Here is a 19,344-nt window from a genome sequence, read left to right as displayed (position 1 = left end):
CCCCTGTGCTCCTCTTCATCACTGTCATCCAGAGCCTCTTGCTTACTTACCTCACGATCCCTGTTATTCTTCCTCCTCTTCCTCCTTCCACCATCCTCATCATAGATGTCATTTAAGATCTTCAGTTTGCCAGCTTTCTTTGAATTCCTTTATTCAGTTTTCACCATGACCCTGTTAGATAGATACTATTATGATCCCCATCTCGGGGTTTAGGAAACTGAGGCACAGAGAGGATGAGTTACTTGCTAAGATCACACAACTAGTTAAGTGATAGAGGTGAACTCAGACCCAGCTCTGGATGCCATCTCCTCCCACCTTCTCAGGAACTGTCTTTTTTCACTGATCTCTTTTCTTACCTCTTTACTGGATCTTCCTCTCACATCTACAAATTTGTTCAGCTATTTTTTTTTTCATTTCTCTCACCTCAAAAATGAAAGCCGCAGGGACTTCCCTGGCAGTCCAGTGGTTAAGACTCCACGCTTCCACTGCAGGGGGCACGGGTTCAATCCCTGGTCGGGAAACTAAGATCCCGCATGCCACGACGCAGCAAAAAAAAAAAAAGAAAGAAAGAAAGCCCCCTCTTCAGCTGGTATTCACCCTTTCTCCTTCCCTTCTTTTTCAAGTTTCTGGGAAGAGTCATCAGCTGTCCACGATACGTATCTCCATGTTTTCCCCCTTCTGTTTCTCAGCGCTCTCCACTCTGTCTTCCAAACCTATCCCTCTGTGGCAGTGACCTTCTGATTCTAAATCCAGTGGACTCAACCTTGCCTCACTTTAAAGGAACGACTTATCAGCAGATATTCAGTGAGCATTTACAGTGTACCGTACGCAATGGTAAGTTCTAGGGAGAGTCCTTGATTCTTACAAACTCATGGCTCAAATCCTGGGAAGCATGCTCAATTCTTCCATCTCCTCTGCCTTCTCTATTCAGTCATTCAGCCTCCAGATCTGTGGTTCTCCCTTTTAAAAATGTCTTCCTTGGATTATTTCAGCAGCTTCCTATCTCCCTGCATCCAATCAGGCCTCCCTCTAATCCATTCTCCACACCTGTATCCAAAAGAATCATCCTAAAGTGATGATTGGTTCATCTGGTTGGTTCATTCTCCTGCTTAATGGGTCCCCGTTGTCCAAATGCAGCAGTTCTCAGAGTGCTTTCTCCTTTCCAGTAGCATCAGTATCACCTGGAAACTTGTCAGAAGTGCATTTTGGGACTCCACCTTAGGCTGTGAATGAGAAACTCTGGAGGTGGGCCCAGCAGTCTGCTTAATGGCCCTCCAGGTGAGTTGGATACAGGCTCAAGTGTGAGAACCACTGGCCTGCAGGGTAAAATTCCAACTCCATAGCATAGCGCTCCATGCTCTGGGCCCTCCAACCCCTTCCTTGTCCTGACCGCTCCTTCTTGCACCCAAAATTACTCTCCACTCTGCCCGTACCAAAGTCTATGCCCATTTCACACCTCCATGTTTTATCTGCTTCCCTTCCCAAGGCTGTATTAGGTGCTCCTCTTCTGAGCTCCCAAGACACTCATCACTCTGTTATGCATAAGGGTTCTCTTATGCATCAACTCTTATAAGCCCCTGGAGGGCAGGGACTGTCCTGTTTATCTCTGTAAGCCCATCGCCGCCTGCAGTGTTGTGTTTGAGACAGAGTTGGCATGCGTAAACGAATAAATAACTGTGGACACTGAGACCCAGAGGAAGGCAGGAACTTGGGGCAGAGTCAGGATTCCAACCCAGATCTTCTGACTCTCAGTGGGGGCTCTTTCCTCACAAGTAGGCCGCCTCCCTCCTCTGTTGCCCCAGAGATCATTCTTTTAGATTCGGACCCTTGCGTCCTTTTGCTCCCCTCTTGCCTCTCCTGGGCACCTCTCTCTTCTGATCCATGTTTGATCTTCTTTCTGAGGTTCCGAGATCATTCTCCTTGATAAAAAAAAGTGAAAACTGAACAGTCCCTGGCCTCTGCCTCGTTCAGTTGTCTGTTGATATCACACAGCCGGCCCCAAACTGACTCCTCTTCTTGTTCATTGCTTTTTCCAAATATAGCTTTCAAAAAGGTTTTTGACCCTCTCCTCATAGCATGCATCAAAATAAATTCCAAATGGACTAAAAAGTAAAATATAAAAATACAGCCAAAGGAAAGTAGTACTTTTGAAGAAAGTAGAATAGAAATCACAGCCCTAGAGGGAAGAGAACTTTCAAGGGACAGAAGTGCTAGGAAAAATCAGATTTGATAATATATGAACACTTTAAACAACAACCAAAAAAGACTGGATACCACAAAACTTTGAAAAGTATGTTTAGGAAATATGACAAATGGTTATCATCATGAAAGTTGACAGGAAAGCCATTAGGACCCCAGCAGTTAATGAGCAGGAGACTGAACCGATCACACAGAAGGCAATATAACTAGTAAACAACAGAAACATGTTTAACCTTCCTGGCAGTCAGAAAATTCACGTGAAGGCGACAGGATGCCAGTTATTACCTATCATGTCTTCAGAGAATGTGTTTAAATTATAATACGTGATTCTGGCCAGAGTGCAGTGAGAGGTGCTCTCAAAGGCTACGAGTCAGAGTGTAATTGGGGACAAGCTTTTTGGAAAGGAAATGACACTTGGCACCAGGAGCCATCACCCAAGGGAAGGAAAAATCTGCCTACAAAGATGTTTATTATAGTGTTATTTATAATGGCCAAACTCAAATATAACCTAAGGGGTTTATTATGAAAAGTATGGTTCAACTAGCATACGGAGTATAAAGGAGCAGCCCAGTGACCCTGCAGAAGCTGCGGGCACCTGGACCAGCCAGCACAGCCGCTCCCACTCTTGCTGCTTTGGTGTGGGTGGGGCCGCTGAAACAGCACTGGATTCAGTACCAGGAACGGATGCCTCTGCCTCAGGCCCCGTCTCTTGAGTTTCATTTTCCTCTTCTGTACAATGGGGATGGTGAAAACTTCTCGGGGTGGCTCCCAGATACACTGCTGCAAGGAGCCGCTGGGACAGTGCACTGACAGCCCCTGGCACACTGTGCTCACTGCAGTGGCAAGCACCTGCTGAGAAGGTCAGTGCTTGCCTTGCTGAGCCCCTCTTCGGGGCTCAGAGGGAAATGCCCACCCCAGTCACATCCTCCCCTGCTAGACCATCCCCAGGTACTGGAGACCTCAGAATTTCTTGCCCCAGCAGTGCCAAGTCCACTTCTGTCCTCTTGAGGGTAGAATACACCTCCCTGTGTAGACTCCAAAGTCCAAGGAGGGATGTTTGCAGAGCCTGTAAGCCGAACTTGGATGTCTAAGCTGGGCAGTCCGCACACGTGTGCACAGTACTTCCCACAGCGTGAGATGGGACCAGGGTGGGAAGGGAAGGGGAGGGCAGGCTGGGGCTAGCTCTCCCTACACCATGGGCCAGCACGGGTCTCCGGGAGTCAGAATTCTCAATTCAAACCTGGCCTTCCAGATGGTTTTTCAGGGGAGGATAGAATATATTTAACAGCTTGATACCATCACTGTCACTGTCACATATTTGGAATCTAAAACTTAGACATGTGGTATGTGGACATCCATTTGTAATTTTGTCCCTAGCCCCACAAATCTTAGGGGTTTGAGCCTTGACGGACATGGTGGCAATGGCTGGAGGTGAGGCTGGGTAGACAGGGGACAGACGGTGAAGGGTCTTGTCAGCCAAAGTCACATCAAGGAGCTTGGACTTTGTCCTGTGGACTAACAATAGCAGAAGCTAACGAGCTGCCTTTGTGCCACACGTGAGGTGTGTGACTTGTAACTGTCACGGCACAGAAACACTATGAAGAAGGAGCCAGTCTGATTTCCCATATTCTTAGATGATGATAATGAGACTTTGAAAGGGTGAAGAACTTTCTGAGGGATACAGAGATAGTAGTTAGGGTTCAAAAGCCGACCCACAGAATTACTGGGGCAGCCCAATCCGCAAGCGGGGGGCTGAGGAAGGTGGGGGAGGCAGTTGTGGGACGGGTCTGCACAGGAGCCACAGGCCTGGTGTTGCTAGGTTCTTGGAGACCTGGGAGAGGGAACCATCAAGGGAGAGTGAGCATTCAAGTCGGAGTCAGTGTGGAGGAATGGTGGTCGCTGGATCCCTTGGGGGAAATGGATTAGATAGGAAGACAAACCTTTCAGGGCCTTGGTTTCTGTAAGAGGGGATTAGACCAGATGTTCTTTTTTGTTTTGTTTTTTGGGGGTTTTTTTTTGTTTTGTTTTTTTATTGGAGGATAGTTGATTTACAGTGTTGTGTTAGTTTCTGCTGTACAGCAAAGTGAATCAGTTATACATATACCTATATCCACTCTTTTTTGGATTCTTTTCCCATATAGGTGATTACAGAGTATTGAGTAGAGTTCCCTGTGCTATACAGTAGGTCCTTATCAGTTATCTATTTTATATACAGTAGTATGTATATGTCAATCCCAGTCTCCCAATTTATCCCTCCCCCCGAAAGCAATTTTTTAAATTAATTTATTTTATTTATTTATTTTTGGCTGCATTGGGTCTTCGTTGCTGTGCATGGGCTTTCTCGAGTTGCAGCGAGCTGGGGGCTACTCTTCATTGCGGTGCGCGGGCCTCTCATTGCGGTGGCTTCTCTTGTTACAGAGCATGGGCTCTAGGCATGCCGTCTTCAGTAGTTGTGGCTCATGGGCTCTAGAGCGCAGGCTCAGTAGTTGTGGCGCACGGGCTTAGTTGCTCCATGGCATGTGGGAGTCTTCTGGGACCAGGGCTCGAACCCTTGTCCCCTGCATTGGCAGGTGGATTCTTAACTACCGCGCCACCAGGGAAGCCCCGAAAGCAAATTTTTTTTTTTTTTTTGGGTACACGGGCCTCTCACTGTTGTGGCCTCTCCCATTGTGGAGCACAGGCTCTGGACGTGCAGGCTCAGCGGCCATGGCTCACGGGCCCAGCTACTCCACGGCATGTGGATTCTTCTTGGACCGGGGCACGAACCCGTGTCCCCTGCATCAATCAGCAGGTGGACTCTCAACCACTGCGCCACCAGGGAAGCCCCCGAAAGCAAATTTTTTAAAGTTAATTTTTACTGGAGTATAGTTGCTTTATAATGTTGTGTTAGTTTCTACTGTACAGCAAAGTGAATCAGCTATATCCCGTCTTTTTTGGATTTCCTTCCCATTTAGGTCATCGCAGAGCACTGAGTAGAGTTTCCTGTGCTGTACAGTAGGTTCTCATTAGTTGTCTATTTTATACATAGTATCAATAGTGTATATATGTCAATGCCAACCTCCCAATTCATCCCCCCCACCCCCCGCCCAGACCAGATGTTCTTAAAGGTCTCTTTTTGTATGATGGTAATCAATGTTTTGAGGGTTATTTGTTGTCTGAAATATTATAGAATATATTTGTACAGAAAGTAAATAGCTTATATATAACAGAGACTCATGTATTTGTTGATTGGTTAATCCAGGTTAATCATTAGTTCTGAAATATTTTGTACATCTGTAAATAGCTCTCTTTTCAAGCTCTACTTCATTTTACTGATAGTTTCCTTAGTATGTCACCTTGCTCTTCCTCCCATTTTAAGTTTTATGCATGTGAACATTTGGGGGTATGTCTTCTATGTATATATTTTACATAAGTACAGCAGATGTTTTAAACCTCTTTTTGGCTCTTTCTCATATCATAATAATTATACCGTGTATTGAGATATTTGTACACAGCCCTGTCTTTCCTCCTGGGTTATAAACTCCTTTTGAGTAAGGAAAAAAAAAAAAAAAAAGACCGGCACTCTTAATGATCCTGACAAGCTGTCTCAGTGGGTGGTGGAAAGCCTCTGAAGATTTTAGCCCTGTGAGTGTCAAGTTCAGGCTGCAGTTGTGTTTACTTAGTATTTGTCTGACACAGTGATGCCCCAGCCAGATCCTGGTCTTCCTGTTCCTCCTTTCCCTGGGATTCCTGAGGAGGCCCTGCAGCAGGACAGTGACAGGTGGGAAAAATAAAATAGCGGTGCCGGGTCCCAGTGCCCTAATGCAGGCTCTCTGAGACTTGAGTCCCAAGCATAAGACTCGTTCCCACCCCGTCCCAATCTTGCTCTCTGCCCGAAGGCAGTAGGAGCTTCAGCGCTTTTAGAACAGGTGAGCAGAGCAGGGACCGGAATGCCGGGCCTGCTCCAGGGAGGCAAGCTCTGCCTTGGCGTACCCGCCGCTGCCTGGGCACAAGGAGCCAGAAGGAGCTGTATGTGTACCTGTGACTTTGCATTTCCTACTAGTAAACGTGACACACGTATCCTCAAATCCAAGAAGTCACATGAGTTGTTTCCCCTCCTGGGAAAGAGTAAAGATGGGAAGAGAGGCAGAAGCCTCCCCTCCACCCTGGAGCGTTTGTCAGCTTCTCAAAGGGGCTTGAGATCGTAAGCTAATTTCCTACCGTTTCACACGGTGGTTACATGTGGGACCTTTAAGCACATGGGATAAGCCAAGAGGTGTTGTCTCAGAGAGGGAATCTCGTGTCACAGAAAGACCCAGGCTCTGACGTTGAATCCAGCTCAGATTCTCCCCAGCTGTGTGTGCCTCGGGGCAAGGCCCCTCGCCTCTCTGAGCCTCAGTCCCCTCTGTGAAACAGGATGCAGGGCACCAACCGGAGTGACCCCTAACTCACCTCAGCGCTTCTGGCGGGGAGAAGGGAGGCCCCATCCATCCTTGACTAGCCCCCCCAGACCTCCCGAGGTGGGAACAGCAGTGCTGATAATAAAGGGTGTGGCAGAAAGAACACCCATCCTGGCATCACGACGTTGGGTTTGCATCTTGGTACAGACTCTCACGTGACCTTGAACCCGTTGCTTCATCTTGGGTCCCGTACCTGTGAAGTGGGTGAAAGTTGAAGAGACATAAATAATATCTATGAAAACCAGCCTGTAGCCTCCACACCCCCAGCTGTGCCATTACTGCCTCTCCGTCCCTTCCCGAGCAGCCCCTGGCCTTCCTCCTCTTTAGGGGTATGTGGGCAGGTGTGGGCAGGGACCCGGGGTTGTAGGGTGCGGGGAGGATGTTGGGGCCTGCTGGGCTCTGGAGAAGGGACGGGGGCTGTGCTTTGCTCAGCACAGGCTGGTACCTGCCATTCCTTTGAGTACACACCTGATCCTCCCAGGAGGGGCTTCTCCCCAGTTCTGCCTAAGATCTTGGCCATTTCTCCACCGTTCCCTTTCCTGCTGGGTCTCACTGTCCCGACCTTTACCCCCTTACACACACACACTTCTGGACACAGAGGGAGGCACAGGAGGAAGCCGGTCTGGGGTCTGCTGTCTCATCTCACTGGGGCTGAGACCCAGCGAAGTTGGCCCTAAAAGCCCATCCTTTGAGCTGACGCTTGGAGGACGGATAGAATTTGCCCGAGAGAGAGGTGTTGCCAGAGACGGGGAGATGTGAGGAGGGGGTGGCTGGAGCAGACAGTCCATTAAAGGCCGCAGAAGACAAGCCTGAAGAGATGCTGAGGGCAGTGGAGGAGCCGGGATGGAGTTCATGTCCCCTTACACACCCGCGCCCGGCGCTGCGTTGCTGGACCACAGAAGTGAATCGGATGTGAGCCCCTGCCCTGGGGCTAATGGCGGTGGTGATAGGAGCTGACCAGTGACTGTGAGCTGGGCACTCAGCCTGAATTATCTCATTGAGTTCTCACAACACAAGATAAATACCCTTAGTATCCCTGGTTTATCCATAGGTAAATGATAGTTTTCTTGCCCAAGGCCTCCACACAGTTGAGTGACCAGAGCTGAGTTTGGATCTGGGCCCAAGGATCTTCTGTCTTAGTCAGCTCATGTTGCTATAACAAAATACCACAGACTGGGTGGCTTATGAACAACAGACATTTGTTTCTCACAGTTCTGGAGGCTGGAAGTCCAGGATCATGGCACTGGCAGACTTGGTGTTTGGTGAGGGCTTCCTGGTTCATAAATCATCATGTCCTCACTTGGTGGAAGGAGCGAGGGATCTCTTGGGCCTCTTTTGTAAGGGCGCTGATCCCATTCTCGAGGGCTTCACCCTCAGGACCTAATCACTTCTCAAAGGCCCACCTCCTAATACCATCACCTTGGGCATTAGGTGTTCAACATAAATGAATTGGGGGGCGGGGATGGGCCACAAACTTTCAAAGCATAGCAGATCTTTTTTTATATACATTTATTTTATTTATTTATTTTTGGCTGCGTTGGGTCTTCATTGTCGTGCACGGGCTTTCTCTGGTTGCGGTGAGCAGGGGCTACTCTGTGTTGCAGTGCGTGGGCTTCTCACAGCGGTGGCTTCTCCTGTCACAGAGCATGGGCTCTAGACATGCAGGCTTCAGTAGTTGCGGCACGCAGCCTCAGTACTTGTGGCTCATGGACTCCAGAGCGCAGGCTCAGTAGTTGTGGTGCACGGGCTTAGTTGCTCTGCAGCATGTGGGATCTTCCCGGACCAGGGCTCAAACCTGTGTCCCCTGCATTGGCAGGAGGATTCTCAACCACTGTGCCACCAGGGAAGCCCCTATAGCAGATCTTAACTCCATATTTTATCACCTCCCAAAGGTTAGAGGTCATTTCACTTCACCTTGGGATGAAGGTATTCAGGAAAGACATGAGAAAGGAGAAGATGCTGAGTCTTAAGAAACAAGTAGGGTGGATCAGGTGGGTGGAGGCGGGGAGACCATTAGAGACAGAAGGAGCAGCATCAGCAAAAGAATGGAGGCACGAATCAGCAGATGCGGACTTAAGATGGGCTGAAATGAAAACTGGAGCAGCAGGCAGCATTACTGGCTAAAAATCTCTGATCTCCTGTGGGCAGTGGTGATGTGATCTGGTTTGTATACAGAAAGATCATTCTGGCAGAGAGCAGAAAGTGGTTTGGGAGGCAGAAGTGGCCCATTCTGGGCACTCATTTTGGGTGAATTGAACTCAACAATTATTTTGTACTTTTCCAGTCACTCTACTGGGCTCTGGGGGCGGTTAGTGGCCAACAAGACAGACACTGGACATGGCCTCATTATAACAGTCCATTTGAAAGATGATGAGACCTGGACTTTAGGTGGTAGCGGTGGGCTTGGGAAGAAAGGATGGATCCGTGGGATTCTATAGAAAATAGAATCGAAATGACCCAGATGACCAGTAGGACAGTACGAGCTGGAGAGACGAAGAGGGATGCAAAGTCGATTCCCAGGCTTCTGGTTTGGAAGATGGAGTGGACAGCAGAGGTTAGGGAACACAGAAGGAGGAGCAGATCTGGGGGAACCAGAAACAACTGAGATGTCCAGCAACAGAGGAGTTGCTTACATAGGCTATGGGACATCCCTGGGACATCTCTCCAGCCTACAGGGTTGGTTTGTGACTTTCTCCAGCAGTACTCAGGAGCCCAGCTGTAAGGGTGGGAAAGGTGGATGTATGGGTTGATCTAAGTTCATGGTTCCCCTGGGCTAGGACAATAGAATGACAAGGGGCAGGGAGTTGAGAGTGCTCACGAGAGAGTGGCTGAAGCGATATACTCAAGGGACTAGACCAGGGAGGGCTCGTGTACTGAACAGAAAGGCAGGGCTGGGAACTAGAGGAAGGGAGAGAGGTAGAAGGAGAGGAATTTGTGGCCCTGGAGTGGACCCTGGGGTGTCAGGTTTGTTTCAGAGCTGATGCCTTTCCCATCCGGTACTGAGATCCCTCAGGGAAGAATCATCCCATTCTGCAATTAAAGAACTGAAGCCTAGAGAGCTTGTCACCTGCCCAAAGTCACCCAGCTCCATCGGTGGCAGAACTGGGGTTGGAGTGTTGTTTTCTGCTCTGCCATACTAGCTCACATTCTGTCTTTATTTTTCAGGTTCACTTTAGAACAGTTGACTGAGAGCGAGGAAATTCAGCAGAAGGGAAAAGAGGCGAGCCCAGCAGAGCAGATAGGAGAGAGAGGGCAGGCTCCTCCTGGGCCCCTCAGTAGCGGCGAAGGGGAGGGGTACTGCTGGGCCGTTGGGTCCTCCTCGTGGCCCAAGACCGACCCCCCCGCCCAAGGTCAGAGCAGCACAGCCCAGTGCCCCACGCCCTGTGCCCCGCCCTGCAGCTCACTTGGTATCCTCCATCCACACTGGCCCCACTGTGCTCGCTGTGCCTACCATGTACCTCGTCTCTGCCACACATCCTGTGTCCCCAGCACCCACCAGGTCGTCCGTCCTCCAGCCGTGTTTGTTCCCCATGCCCCAGGCTCCCTGTATATACCTTATGCCCCCCACCTTGTTTCTCATTAGCCTGTACACACTTTGGGTCCCCACCACTCACCCAGTCCCCTCACAAGCTGTGTGCCCGCTCATGCCCACTTGTGCTGTGTCTACAGAGCGCGTCAGATGGCTTCTGGAAATCTGTGGCCACTCGGGTGCCCAAGGAACCCCCTGAGATTCGCATCCTCAACCCATATTTCATCCAGGAAGCCGCCTTCACCCTCATCGGACTGCCTTTCAACAACGGCCTCATGGGCCGCGGGGTGAGATGTCTGGATCCTGGGAGAGGGAGAAGGGGACCTGGGCCAGAGGTGCCTTGGGAAGGAAGGACAGGGCGGCAGGGTGGGGACAGAGGATTCAGTTCTCAGGAGCAGAGCTCGGCTCTGGAGAGCTTCGCTGAGGGTCTCCGCCTCACTCGGAACCCCCTTGCCCCCCATCCAGAACATCCCGACCCTCGGCAGTGTGGCAGTGACCATGGCACTACACGGCTGCGATGAGGTGGCAGTTGCAGGCTTCGGCTACGACATGAGCACACCCAATGCGCCCCTGCACTACTATGAGACCGTGCGCATGGCAGCCATCAAAGAGGTGCAGGGCTGGGCGGGGGGCAGCCCCTGGGCAGGACGAGGGAGGGCTAAGTGCCAGCAGGAAGGACAGCCTCTGACTGCGCGTGTACAAACGAATGGCCAAGGGACGAGCCAGCTTCGGGGCTGGCTGCTCAGAGCTCCCTGGAAGGCATCCATCCCTGCCCGCAGGCCTCTGCCCACCAAGCGTCCTTCTCCCTGAACTTCCCCTCCCTGGCCCTCTCCTTGTCCTGGTCCAGCCCCTGCCTCCTCCCTGCTGCTCCCCAGCCACCACATGCCCATCTTGGAGCAAGCTCACAGCCCTCCTCTCTGCTTCGATTCTCCTCTTCCCTCAGAGGACCTCCTCACCCCCTCAAACAACCCACAGACGTTACCTCTCCGTGCCAGGATGCCCCCATACCTCCTCCACCCTTCCCCATGGCCAAGCGCTAAAGCTTTCTAGCACCCAGAGCTGCTTCCCGGGTGATTCATATGTTCAGGTACCTTAAGTTCTCCCAGTCAGCTAGCCTCTCCCGGCACCTGTCCCTTCACAGCAACAGCCCATGTGGAAAATCCAAACGCCTCTTATAGCACCCTTCGCTTATACCACTCATCTCCCGCTGCTCCCAGCCTGGACCCTGGGCATCTGGAGCTTGTGCTTTGAGCAGCTTCTCTACTCCTGCATCTGGGTGGCGAGGGTTCTTAGTGTCAATCTCCCGGAGTCCGAGCAGACTCATGGTTCAGCCAGCGCTCGTCCCTGCTCATCAGTCTCTCACATGCCCATCTCCAACCCCACTGCACTGTTCAGGCCTTATGCTCCCCAAAGCTCCCTCCCTCCCTCCCTCCCTCCCCCCCCTCCTCCACCCCCTCCACCGTGAGAAAACTGGAGAAAACTGCAGCCCCAGGGGTGCTCTGCCCCTTCGCCCTCCTCACTCCCACTCACCCTTCACCCCTCGCAGCCGGGCTTCCCCCTTCACCTGACATGCCTCCCACCAAGTTCACCAGTGACTCAAGGCTGCTGAGTCCAAGGGACACGCATCAGTCAGTCCCGTCGTTTCTGATCGCTCTGAAACACTTTCTGTGTTGACCGGCCCTTCCTGAGACGCTCTCCTGCTTGGACCCTTGAGTCGGTCATTTCAGTGCTGCTCCTGTTTCCCTCGCCAGGCTCTCTCATTCTCTTCCTCTGTGTCCTGGATTTCGGTGCGTCCCTTAAGAGTCAGCATTAGCTAGGGCTCCATCCTAGAAGTCTTCTCTTCTCACTCCACATGTTTCCCAGGAGATTCACATCCCCATCCTTGGCTTCCGTTCCCATCCATATTGTCTTAGGCTTTTTGGGTTCATTCAGTCGGGCTCGAGTAATTTCGAGTTATTTCAAGGAAATAAGAGAGACTTGGGAATCTCTTGAGAAGCCAGAAATAGCCTTACAGCTGGGCCTCCTGTTGCCTGGAATGGGGTTCAGGAGTGGAAATCTCATCTTGGGTCCGGGAGAGCCCCTGACCTGTCTCAGCCCCTCAGCAGTGGCTCCAGCCCTGCCTCATTTTCACCAGGACCCTGGTGGTCTCTCTGTCTCTGCCTCTCTTCACATATCTTCCTGCTGCTTCATCCCCTGCCAGCACCCACTGCAAACTGCTCTCACTGCTTTTACCTGCCCCCTGGCTTCTGTTTACTCCTATGTTTGGTCTCTTGCATTTTCCTTTTATATATACTGTATGTAAAAGTTTTAGGCAGGAGGTGAGAGGCCGCGGACGTAGGCAGTAGCCGGATCACGAAGGGCTTTCTCTGCCACGGTAAGGAGCGTGGACGTTGCTCCGAAGGCAGGAGGGAGCTATGGACCAGTTTTAGGCTGTAGATTAGCATGTAGTCGGGTCAGTGTGGCTGCAGCGTGACCTAGAGGGTGCCAGGCAAGAACAGAAACCAGTTGGGACACTGTCTCAGCAGTCTAGGCAAGAGACGAAGGATCCTGCACTGGAACTGTTCAGTGCTGATGGGAAGACAGAGGTAAGAAACGGTTAGGATTTTCAATCAGCAAGGCCTGGAGGTGGCCTCCATGCAGGAATGAGGTGGAAGGACACCACCTTCCCTGAGGTGCCCTAGTGGAGGCTGTTCCCTTTCTGCCACCTGCCACATCTCAGTTGTCAGGCCATTGCCCCCGCCCCCCTTCCTCATCCTGTAGAACCGTCTGGCTCTGAGGCTCACGGCATCTGCTGCACCACCTCCACGAGGAGTGCTGAGTGCTGGCGATGAAATCAAATGGCCTGGGTTCAGAGCCTGGCTCTGTACCTTCCTTTCCTTATCAATACAAGGGGTAATGTTAGGCCTGGGAAAGAGTCGCTGTGATGATGTATAGAAGAGGCCTGGCCATGATACGCGCCCATACGTGTTAGCCACTGCTATTAATATTAATTTTTTCACCCCTACTTACTCTTGTTACCTCTCAGCACCCTAGGGAAGTCACTGAAATGCTGTTGCTTGGATGTAGGGTCCCTGTTGTCACATCAGGGTGTCTTCAGAAGGCAAGTGAACCATTCTGTGCCCTGGCCCCACCGTTGCTTCACCTCCACCTGACTGATCAGTCCATTCTCCAGGCCCAGTGAGAGCCTGGGGATGTGAAGACAGTGGGGCGAGGACCGAATGCCGGCGGGCTATGTGAGGGGTGTCAGAGGCGTTCATAAAGGAGGAGAGGACTTCCCTGGCGGTCCAGTGGTTAAGACTCCACACTTCCAATGAAGGGGGCGCTGGTTTGATCCCTGGTCAGGGAACTAAGATCCCACATGCTGCGCAGCGCACCCAAAAAATTAAAACAAAACAGAAAACATAAAGGAGGAGAGAGAGTAGAGAAGGGTTAGAAGTCGCAGGGTTGGGGAATTCTCTGGCAGTCCAGCGGTTAGGACTCTGCGCTTTCACTGCTGACTAATATCCTGTAAGCTGTGCGGCGTGGCCAAAAAAAAAAGAAGATGCAGGGTCGTGGAGACCAAAGGAGGGAGTGCCTACAATGTCCAGCACTGCAAGGAAGTCCCGGGAGATGTGTGCTGAGAAGTGGCCGTCAGATGTACCAGCCCTGAGGGACTGGGCAGTAGCCAGAGAGTGAAGTGGGCTCACACAGGAGTCTGCCATGGGAGGGAAATCTGGGCTGGAAATGAGGATCTGGGGGTCGTGAGCACAGCTGCTTGTTCAGATACAGGGGAGGCACGGATGAGGTTTCCCAGGGAGATGACAGAGGAGGACGTGCGATGGTCAGGGCAGAACCCCGGGGGCACAGAGATAAAGATGGGAAAAGAGCTGTGAGAAGGAAGGCTCCTCTGCGAGCGTGGTCTCTGCATCCAGAGTCAGGGGTCCTGGTGAGGCTCCCAGAATCCTGCCGCAGCCCGGGGACAATGCAGGCGGCGTAGCGAGGAGAGCACTGTAGGCTCCTGCGCTGTGTGCGCCGGGGAGAGATTGGGAAAAGAGCGCCAGAGAGGCGGTGTTGCCTGGTCCAAGAGAGAGATGCGTCCAGGCAGACTTTTTTGTTTACTCTGTTATTACGAACTTTGTCAAACACATTCAAAGTATAGAGAGTAAAATACTGCACTCCCACGTACTGTCACTCCCTCCCCCAGGTACCAGCATGCGGCCAGTGTTGCTCAATCTGCTCTTACTCCCATGCCTCCCCTCCCCGCTGGTTATTGGGAAAGAAGTCTCAGACATCGTATCATTCCAGCCATAAACATTTCAGTAAATTTCTCTAAAAGATAAGGACAATTTTTTTCAATATTATACCATTATCGCACCTGGAAATTTAACAGTAATTCCTTGATATCATCAGATATCCAGTCCTCTGCTGACCTTTCAACCCTCAGGGACTCCCAGTGGGTGTTCTTGAAACTGACCCATCAGATTGGTTACTTCTTCCTGAGGAGTGATGCAGGCATGGGTTAAGTAAAGAGCTGTATGAGTTTCCGTGCTCGCTTGGATCCTGGCCCCGCCATTCTTCCATGCCTGCATTTTCTTACCTGGAAAATCTAATTTCATTCAACACATATGTCCTGAGCACCTACTCTGTGCCAATCAGTCCCTGCCTTCAAAGACAGACAGTGAGCCAGATGTTTGAATCTTCAAGGAATGAGGGTGAGTCACCCGGTGGTCTGAGACACGGACGGGCAGTTTACAGACGGCTGAGGAGAATGCCAGGAGTCAAAGAGGTTCAAGGGAGTACACAGGGACAGTTGTGTAGATGCAGCAGCGAAGAGTGAGGGAGAGCCTGCCACCTCCAGGCACCATGAGTGTGGGTTTGAGGGAGCAAAGAGCATGTCTGGGGGATGCTGTCCTTGGGGGCAGCCAGGTTTGTGGTTAGCACAGGAAGTTGAAGGCGGTGTTCAAAGGACACGAATATAGGAGATTTTGCCCAAGTTTCAGACTGAAAAGATTTGGAAGGTTGGAGGAGGTTGACTGGGTCAGATAAGGACCAGATAAGAGCTGTTAAGTTCTCCACACCGGTGTATAGTGGCTGTGAACATCCTAGGGTGAGCCTCAGCGCTGACGGATGCAACAGAGCAGTCAGCTGTGTCCAATCTGTGACAAGGCCATTGGCTTTCGTCGTTCCTCTATTCATTCAATCCTGTTTCATTCTTTGAGAGACTCAGTCATCACAGCTTCCTGGTGAGAGCACTGGGGAAAGGAGAGAACCTGAGCCTGGGTGCAGTCTTCCGCAGGAAAGCCCTGGAAGGCAGCGTCTTCCCTGCAATTTTCATATTAACCGTAAGATGAGCCTCTGGCCCCCTGGCTCCTCTGGTCTGAGAGGCAGGATTTCATTAGCTGCCCCCAGGCCTGGAGAGTGGATTGCAGCAGGCCAGAGAATGACTAAGCCGCCCCACACGGTTCCCTTTCCAGCAGGGCCCAAGCCCAGGCCTGGGCCGGACCTAAGTGACTCACATTGTCTGACCTCAGGGTGCCTAGGACCTAGGGGCCCGGAGAAGCCGCCAGGCAAGGACAGGTGGAAGGAGTGAGAACAAGGTTGGAAAGCCTACATGTCTAAGACTTGGAAGAAGTTAAGAGGCCGGGGAAAGGGGTTAGAAGGTTATTTCCTCCAGGTCCTGGGAAGGGAGGAGGGTGAGCTGTGGCACCTCTAGGGCAGACCTCCCACAGTCAGAGCATCGGAGGGCGGTGGTCGGAAGAGGGCGTGGAGCCCTGGGAACCTGCGTTCTGGCAGGGCCACATCCCAGCAGCCACCTGGGCTGCCCAGCTGACCACTGCTCCATCTTCCCTTTCAGTCCTGGACGCACAACATTCAGCGAGAGAAAGAGTTTCTGCGGAAGCTGGTGAAAGCGCATGTCATAACTGACCTAACCAGTGGCATCTGAGGTGGACCCAGCACGCGGCCACAGAAGTCCAGCCACCGCCACCTGCCCACTTCATTGGCCTCGGTCTGGCTCTGCCTGAGAGGTGTGGGAGCCTTCAGACCCAGAGAAGGACAGTGCCAAGTGGCCCCAGGGGTGGTGAGGCCTTGGTGGGGCAGCCAGAGTTGTGTCTGCTCAGAGCCCAGCCTCAGAGACCAGCACTAGGCCTCACTCTCAGCCTGGGTCCTTGAAGCCAGAGGGCCAGGAGGCCACTGGCCATGCCCAGCGGGCCCAGCATGCAGGAGGCGGACATTAGGCAGCAAGGCTGCTGCCAGAATCATTTCTCCAATCAGTGTTCAGTGTATTATCATTTTGTGAATTTGGGGTGGGGGGAGGGTAGGGATAATTTATTTTTCAATAAGGTTGGAGATGTCAAGTTTGGTCTACTGACCGTGCAGAAGACCCACTAAAGGGCCCCTCAGGCAGTGGTACCAATGGGCTCCCTGTAGAGTGGGAGTGCCAGGACTAGCCTGTGCCCTGCTCTGGGGCTACAGGGAGATGGGCAGGATCTCAGGCCAGCCCCTTCCGGCTCATGACACTGTTTGGCCTTTCTTGGGGAGCAGATGAGATAGTCCCACTCAGCAGCCCCCAGCTGTCCCACAGAGAAACGCTGGCGCCATCCTTTAAGCCAACAAGACGCCCCTGGGCTTGAGTGGAGAGAACTTCAGAGCTCGGGCGGTGAGGCCTGGCCCAACCTGATGGGAATGCCCCTCCCCCCCCAGCTGCCGCCGACCCAGAGGACAGTGCCCCAGGCCTGGGGTGACAACGTGGCAGCTGTTCTGGGTTTCAGCAGTGAGACTGCCAGGTCTTTGGGTTCTGCCTTTAGCCTGGACCAGAGGGAAGCGAGGCTCAAGGACCTCACCCAGGCTGTGGCAGGCATCCTGAGCAGCCATCATGGAAGCAATAAAGCTCTGCCCTGAACCTGGCCTCCTCTTGCTTCCTCTGACTTTCCTGGAAGAAACGGGAACCTGGGGCCTCAGCAAGTATGCTAAACCCAAGGGCCATCTCTCCAGCCCTCCTGGGTCCCTTTCACTTCTCATGTTAGCTACAGGGCCTGGGTAGCCACCTAGGGGCCTTCTGGAGCCTCTCCTGTCCTATAGCCGTCCTGCACCCTCTTTGCCTTAAGAGAGGCAGTCTAGGGGCATCAGGACATGCCCCAGAATCTACCCTGCTGCCTCCTACAGGAGCCAGAGTTCAGGGGATTGAAGCACCACCCCGTGCACAGTGCCACTGGGTCACCACAGCCCCAGCACTACAGGGACAGAGGTTCCTGCAAGCACAGGAAAGTTGCACGGCCGGGCCCCCAGCACACAGACCTAAACCACTCCTGGCAGCTCCACTGAGCCCTGGAAAGACACGCCCTCCCCCTTAGCACACAGGCACCCGGTCTCCCCTCAGGACCCCTCTTTCTGCACAGAACAGGAAGGCACAGCCCATCTCTAGGCCCCCTCTGGCAAACATTATTTTATTATTTTTTTAAAAATTTATTTTATTATTATTATTTTTTAAAATTTTATTTATTTATTTTTGCGGTACGCGGGCCTCTCACTGTTGTGGCCTCTCCCGTTGCGGAGCACAGGCTCCGATGCGCAGGCTCAGCGGCCATGGCTCAAAGGCCCAGCCGCTCCGCGGCATGTGGGATCCTCCCGGACCAGGCCACGAACCCGTGTCCCCTGCATCAGCAGGCGGACTCTCAACCACTGCGCCACCAGGGACGCCCTATTTTATTATTATTATTTTATTTTTATTTATTTTTGTCTGAGTTGGGTCTTTGTTGCTGCGTGTGGGCTTTTCTCTAGTTGCGGCGAATGGGGCTACTCTTCGTTGCGGTGTGCGGGCTTCTCACTGTGGTGGCTTCTCTTGTTGCAGAGCACGGGCTCTAGGCGTGTGGGCTCAGTAGTTGTGGCTCGCGGGCTTAGCTGCTCCGCTGCATGTGGGATCTTCCCGGACCAGGGCTCGAACCCATGTCCCCTGCATTGGTCTTAACCACTGCGCCACCAGGGAAGCCCCTCTGGCAAACATTAGAAAGGACATCCCAACCTTACCCCCTAGAGCCCTGGAATCTGCTCTGTCCCTTCCCCAGCATTCCCAGGCAGGCCTGAGAAAGGCCAACGCACTCCTGCCCCGGAGGCCATAGGCCTGGGAGCGAGATTCCTGCCAGAGCTGCCACGTGGCAACAGGTGGGGCTGCCTGGCCCTGTCACCTCTTACCTGACATCCCAATCCAAGTGCCATTCCCTCTGACTTCCCACGTGCCCCTTTACTGCTGCGCTTTGTGCTCAGACAGAAGCCTCCTCAGCCGAGGGGAAAGTGCGGCTCTGACGGAGGGACAGGGAGACCCAGAAACTCCCTTTGATTCTGCTGTAAACAAGGCCACTGTGATGCAAACTCCAGTGCTTCCTGTGTCCTACGTGAATGGCGCCCCCTGGAGTTGTGCAGGGCATAGGCTGCATGCCAGCAAGCAGCAGCCCTGGCTGATAAAGCCCTGGGGCAGAACCCACCCCCCGGGGCAGCCAGCTTGGGGAGGCAGCAGAACACAGAGCTGCTCACCGCCTGGCCTCCTGTCCCACAGGGGTCCTGCCGAGCCTGGGAAAGTCTGGCTTCTAGTCCCCACGACTGCACATTAACTGCCCTCCCAAAAGCTGCGGTTCTCCACCCGGCCATACACCAGAGTCACCTGTGCAGATGTGGAAAACTGCACATGCCCATTCTGATTCAGGTCTGGGGTGAGGCCCAGACTCAGGTAGTTTTAAAAGGCCCACAGGTGGTTCAGACGCACAGCCAGGGTGCAGCTGGCCCACACATGTTCCCTGAGCACTGTCAGCTTCACCCACGGCTTCCAGATGTCAGTTGGTCAACGATTCCCAAATTACCATCTCCAGCCCGGTTCTCTTCGCTTTGCTCCAGGCTACGAACTCAGTCACTTCCTGAACATCTCCACTGGGATAATCCACAGGGCCCTCCAGCCCGGCACGTCCAACACTGAACTGATGAGCTCCTGCCCCCAACCTACCCCTCCTTCAGGAGCCCCAGCTGCCAGAATGCGTCCCCTCCTCCCGGTCACCCAGGCCAAAGGCATGCCATCCTACTTCCTCACCCCATCCAATCAGGCACCAATTGAGTTTTCAAAAAGATGTGTTCCTGAAAGAGCGCACAAGGCCCCGCACTCTCCCCACAATTCAGCTTCAGAATCCTCTCTCCCCCAGCAGCCTCCTGACT

At 52.6% G+C, this 19,344-nt stretch overlaps 1 protein-coding gene across 5 annotated transcripts in view; it reads left to right on the top strand.

Annotated features, from left to right (window-relative positions):
- ST3GAL3 (ST3 beta-galactoside alpha-2,3-sialyltransferase 3) overlaps positions 1–17,179 on the top strand; it is a 237,031-nt gene extending 219,852 nt beyond the window's left edge. Inside the window, exons 10-12 of one of the 5 annotated variants that reach the window (XM_027108814.1) lie at positions 10,308–10,454; positions 10,633–10,779; positions 16,001–17,173. In XM_027108814.1, the coding sequence (XP_026964615.1) occupies positions 10,308–10,454; positions 10,633–10,779; positions 16,001–16,090 (384 nt within the window). In that variant the 3' untranslated portion in view covers positions 16,091–17,173. Of the gene's footprint in view, positions 1–10,307; positions 10,455–10,632; positions 10,780–16,000 lie in introns of all 5 variants that reach the window. The other 4 variants (XM_027108813.1, XM_027108815.1, XM_027108817.1 and 1 more) reach the window with 4 other exon arrangements.
- The last annotated feature ends 2,165 nt before the right edge of the window (positions 17,180–19,344 follow it).

The sequence above is a fragment of the Aethalodelphis obliquidens genome, unplaced genomic scaffold, assembly GCF_003676395.1.
Source record: "Aethalodelphis obliquidens isolate GAN/ISIS:26980383/991018 unplaced genomic scaffold, ASM367639v1 scaffold9, whole genome shotgun sequence".
In the NCBI taxonomy this organism is placed as follows: Eukaryota; Metazoa; Chordata; class Mammalia; order Artiodactyla; family Delphinidae; genus Aethalodelphis; species Aethalodelphis obliquidens.
This window is presented reverse-complemented; position numbering and strand designations above follow the sequence as displayed.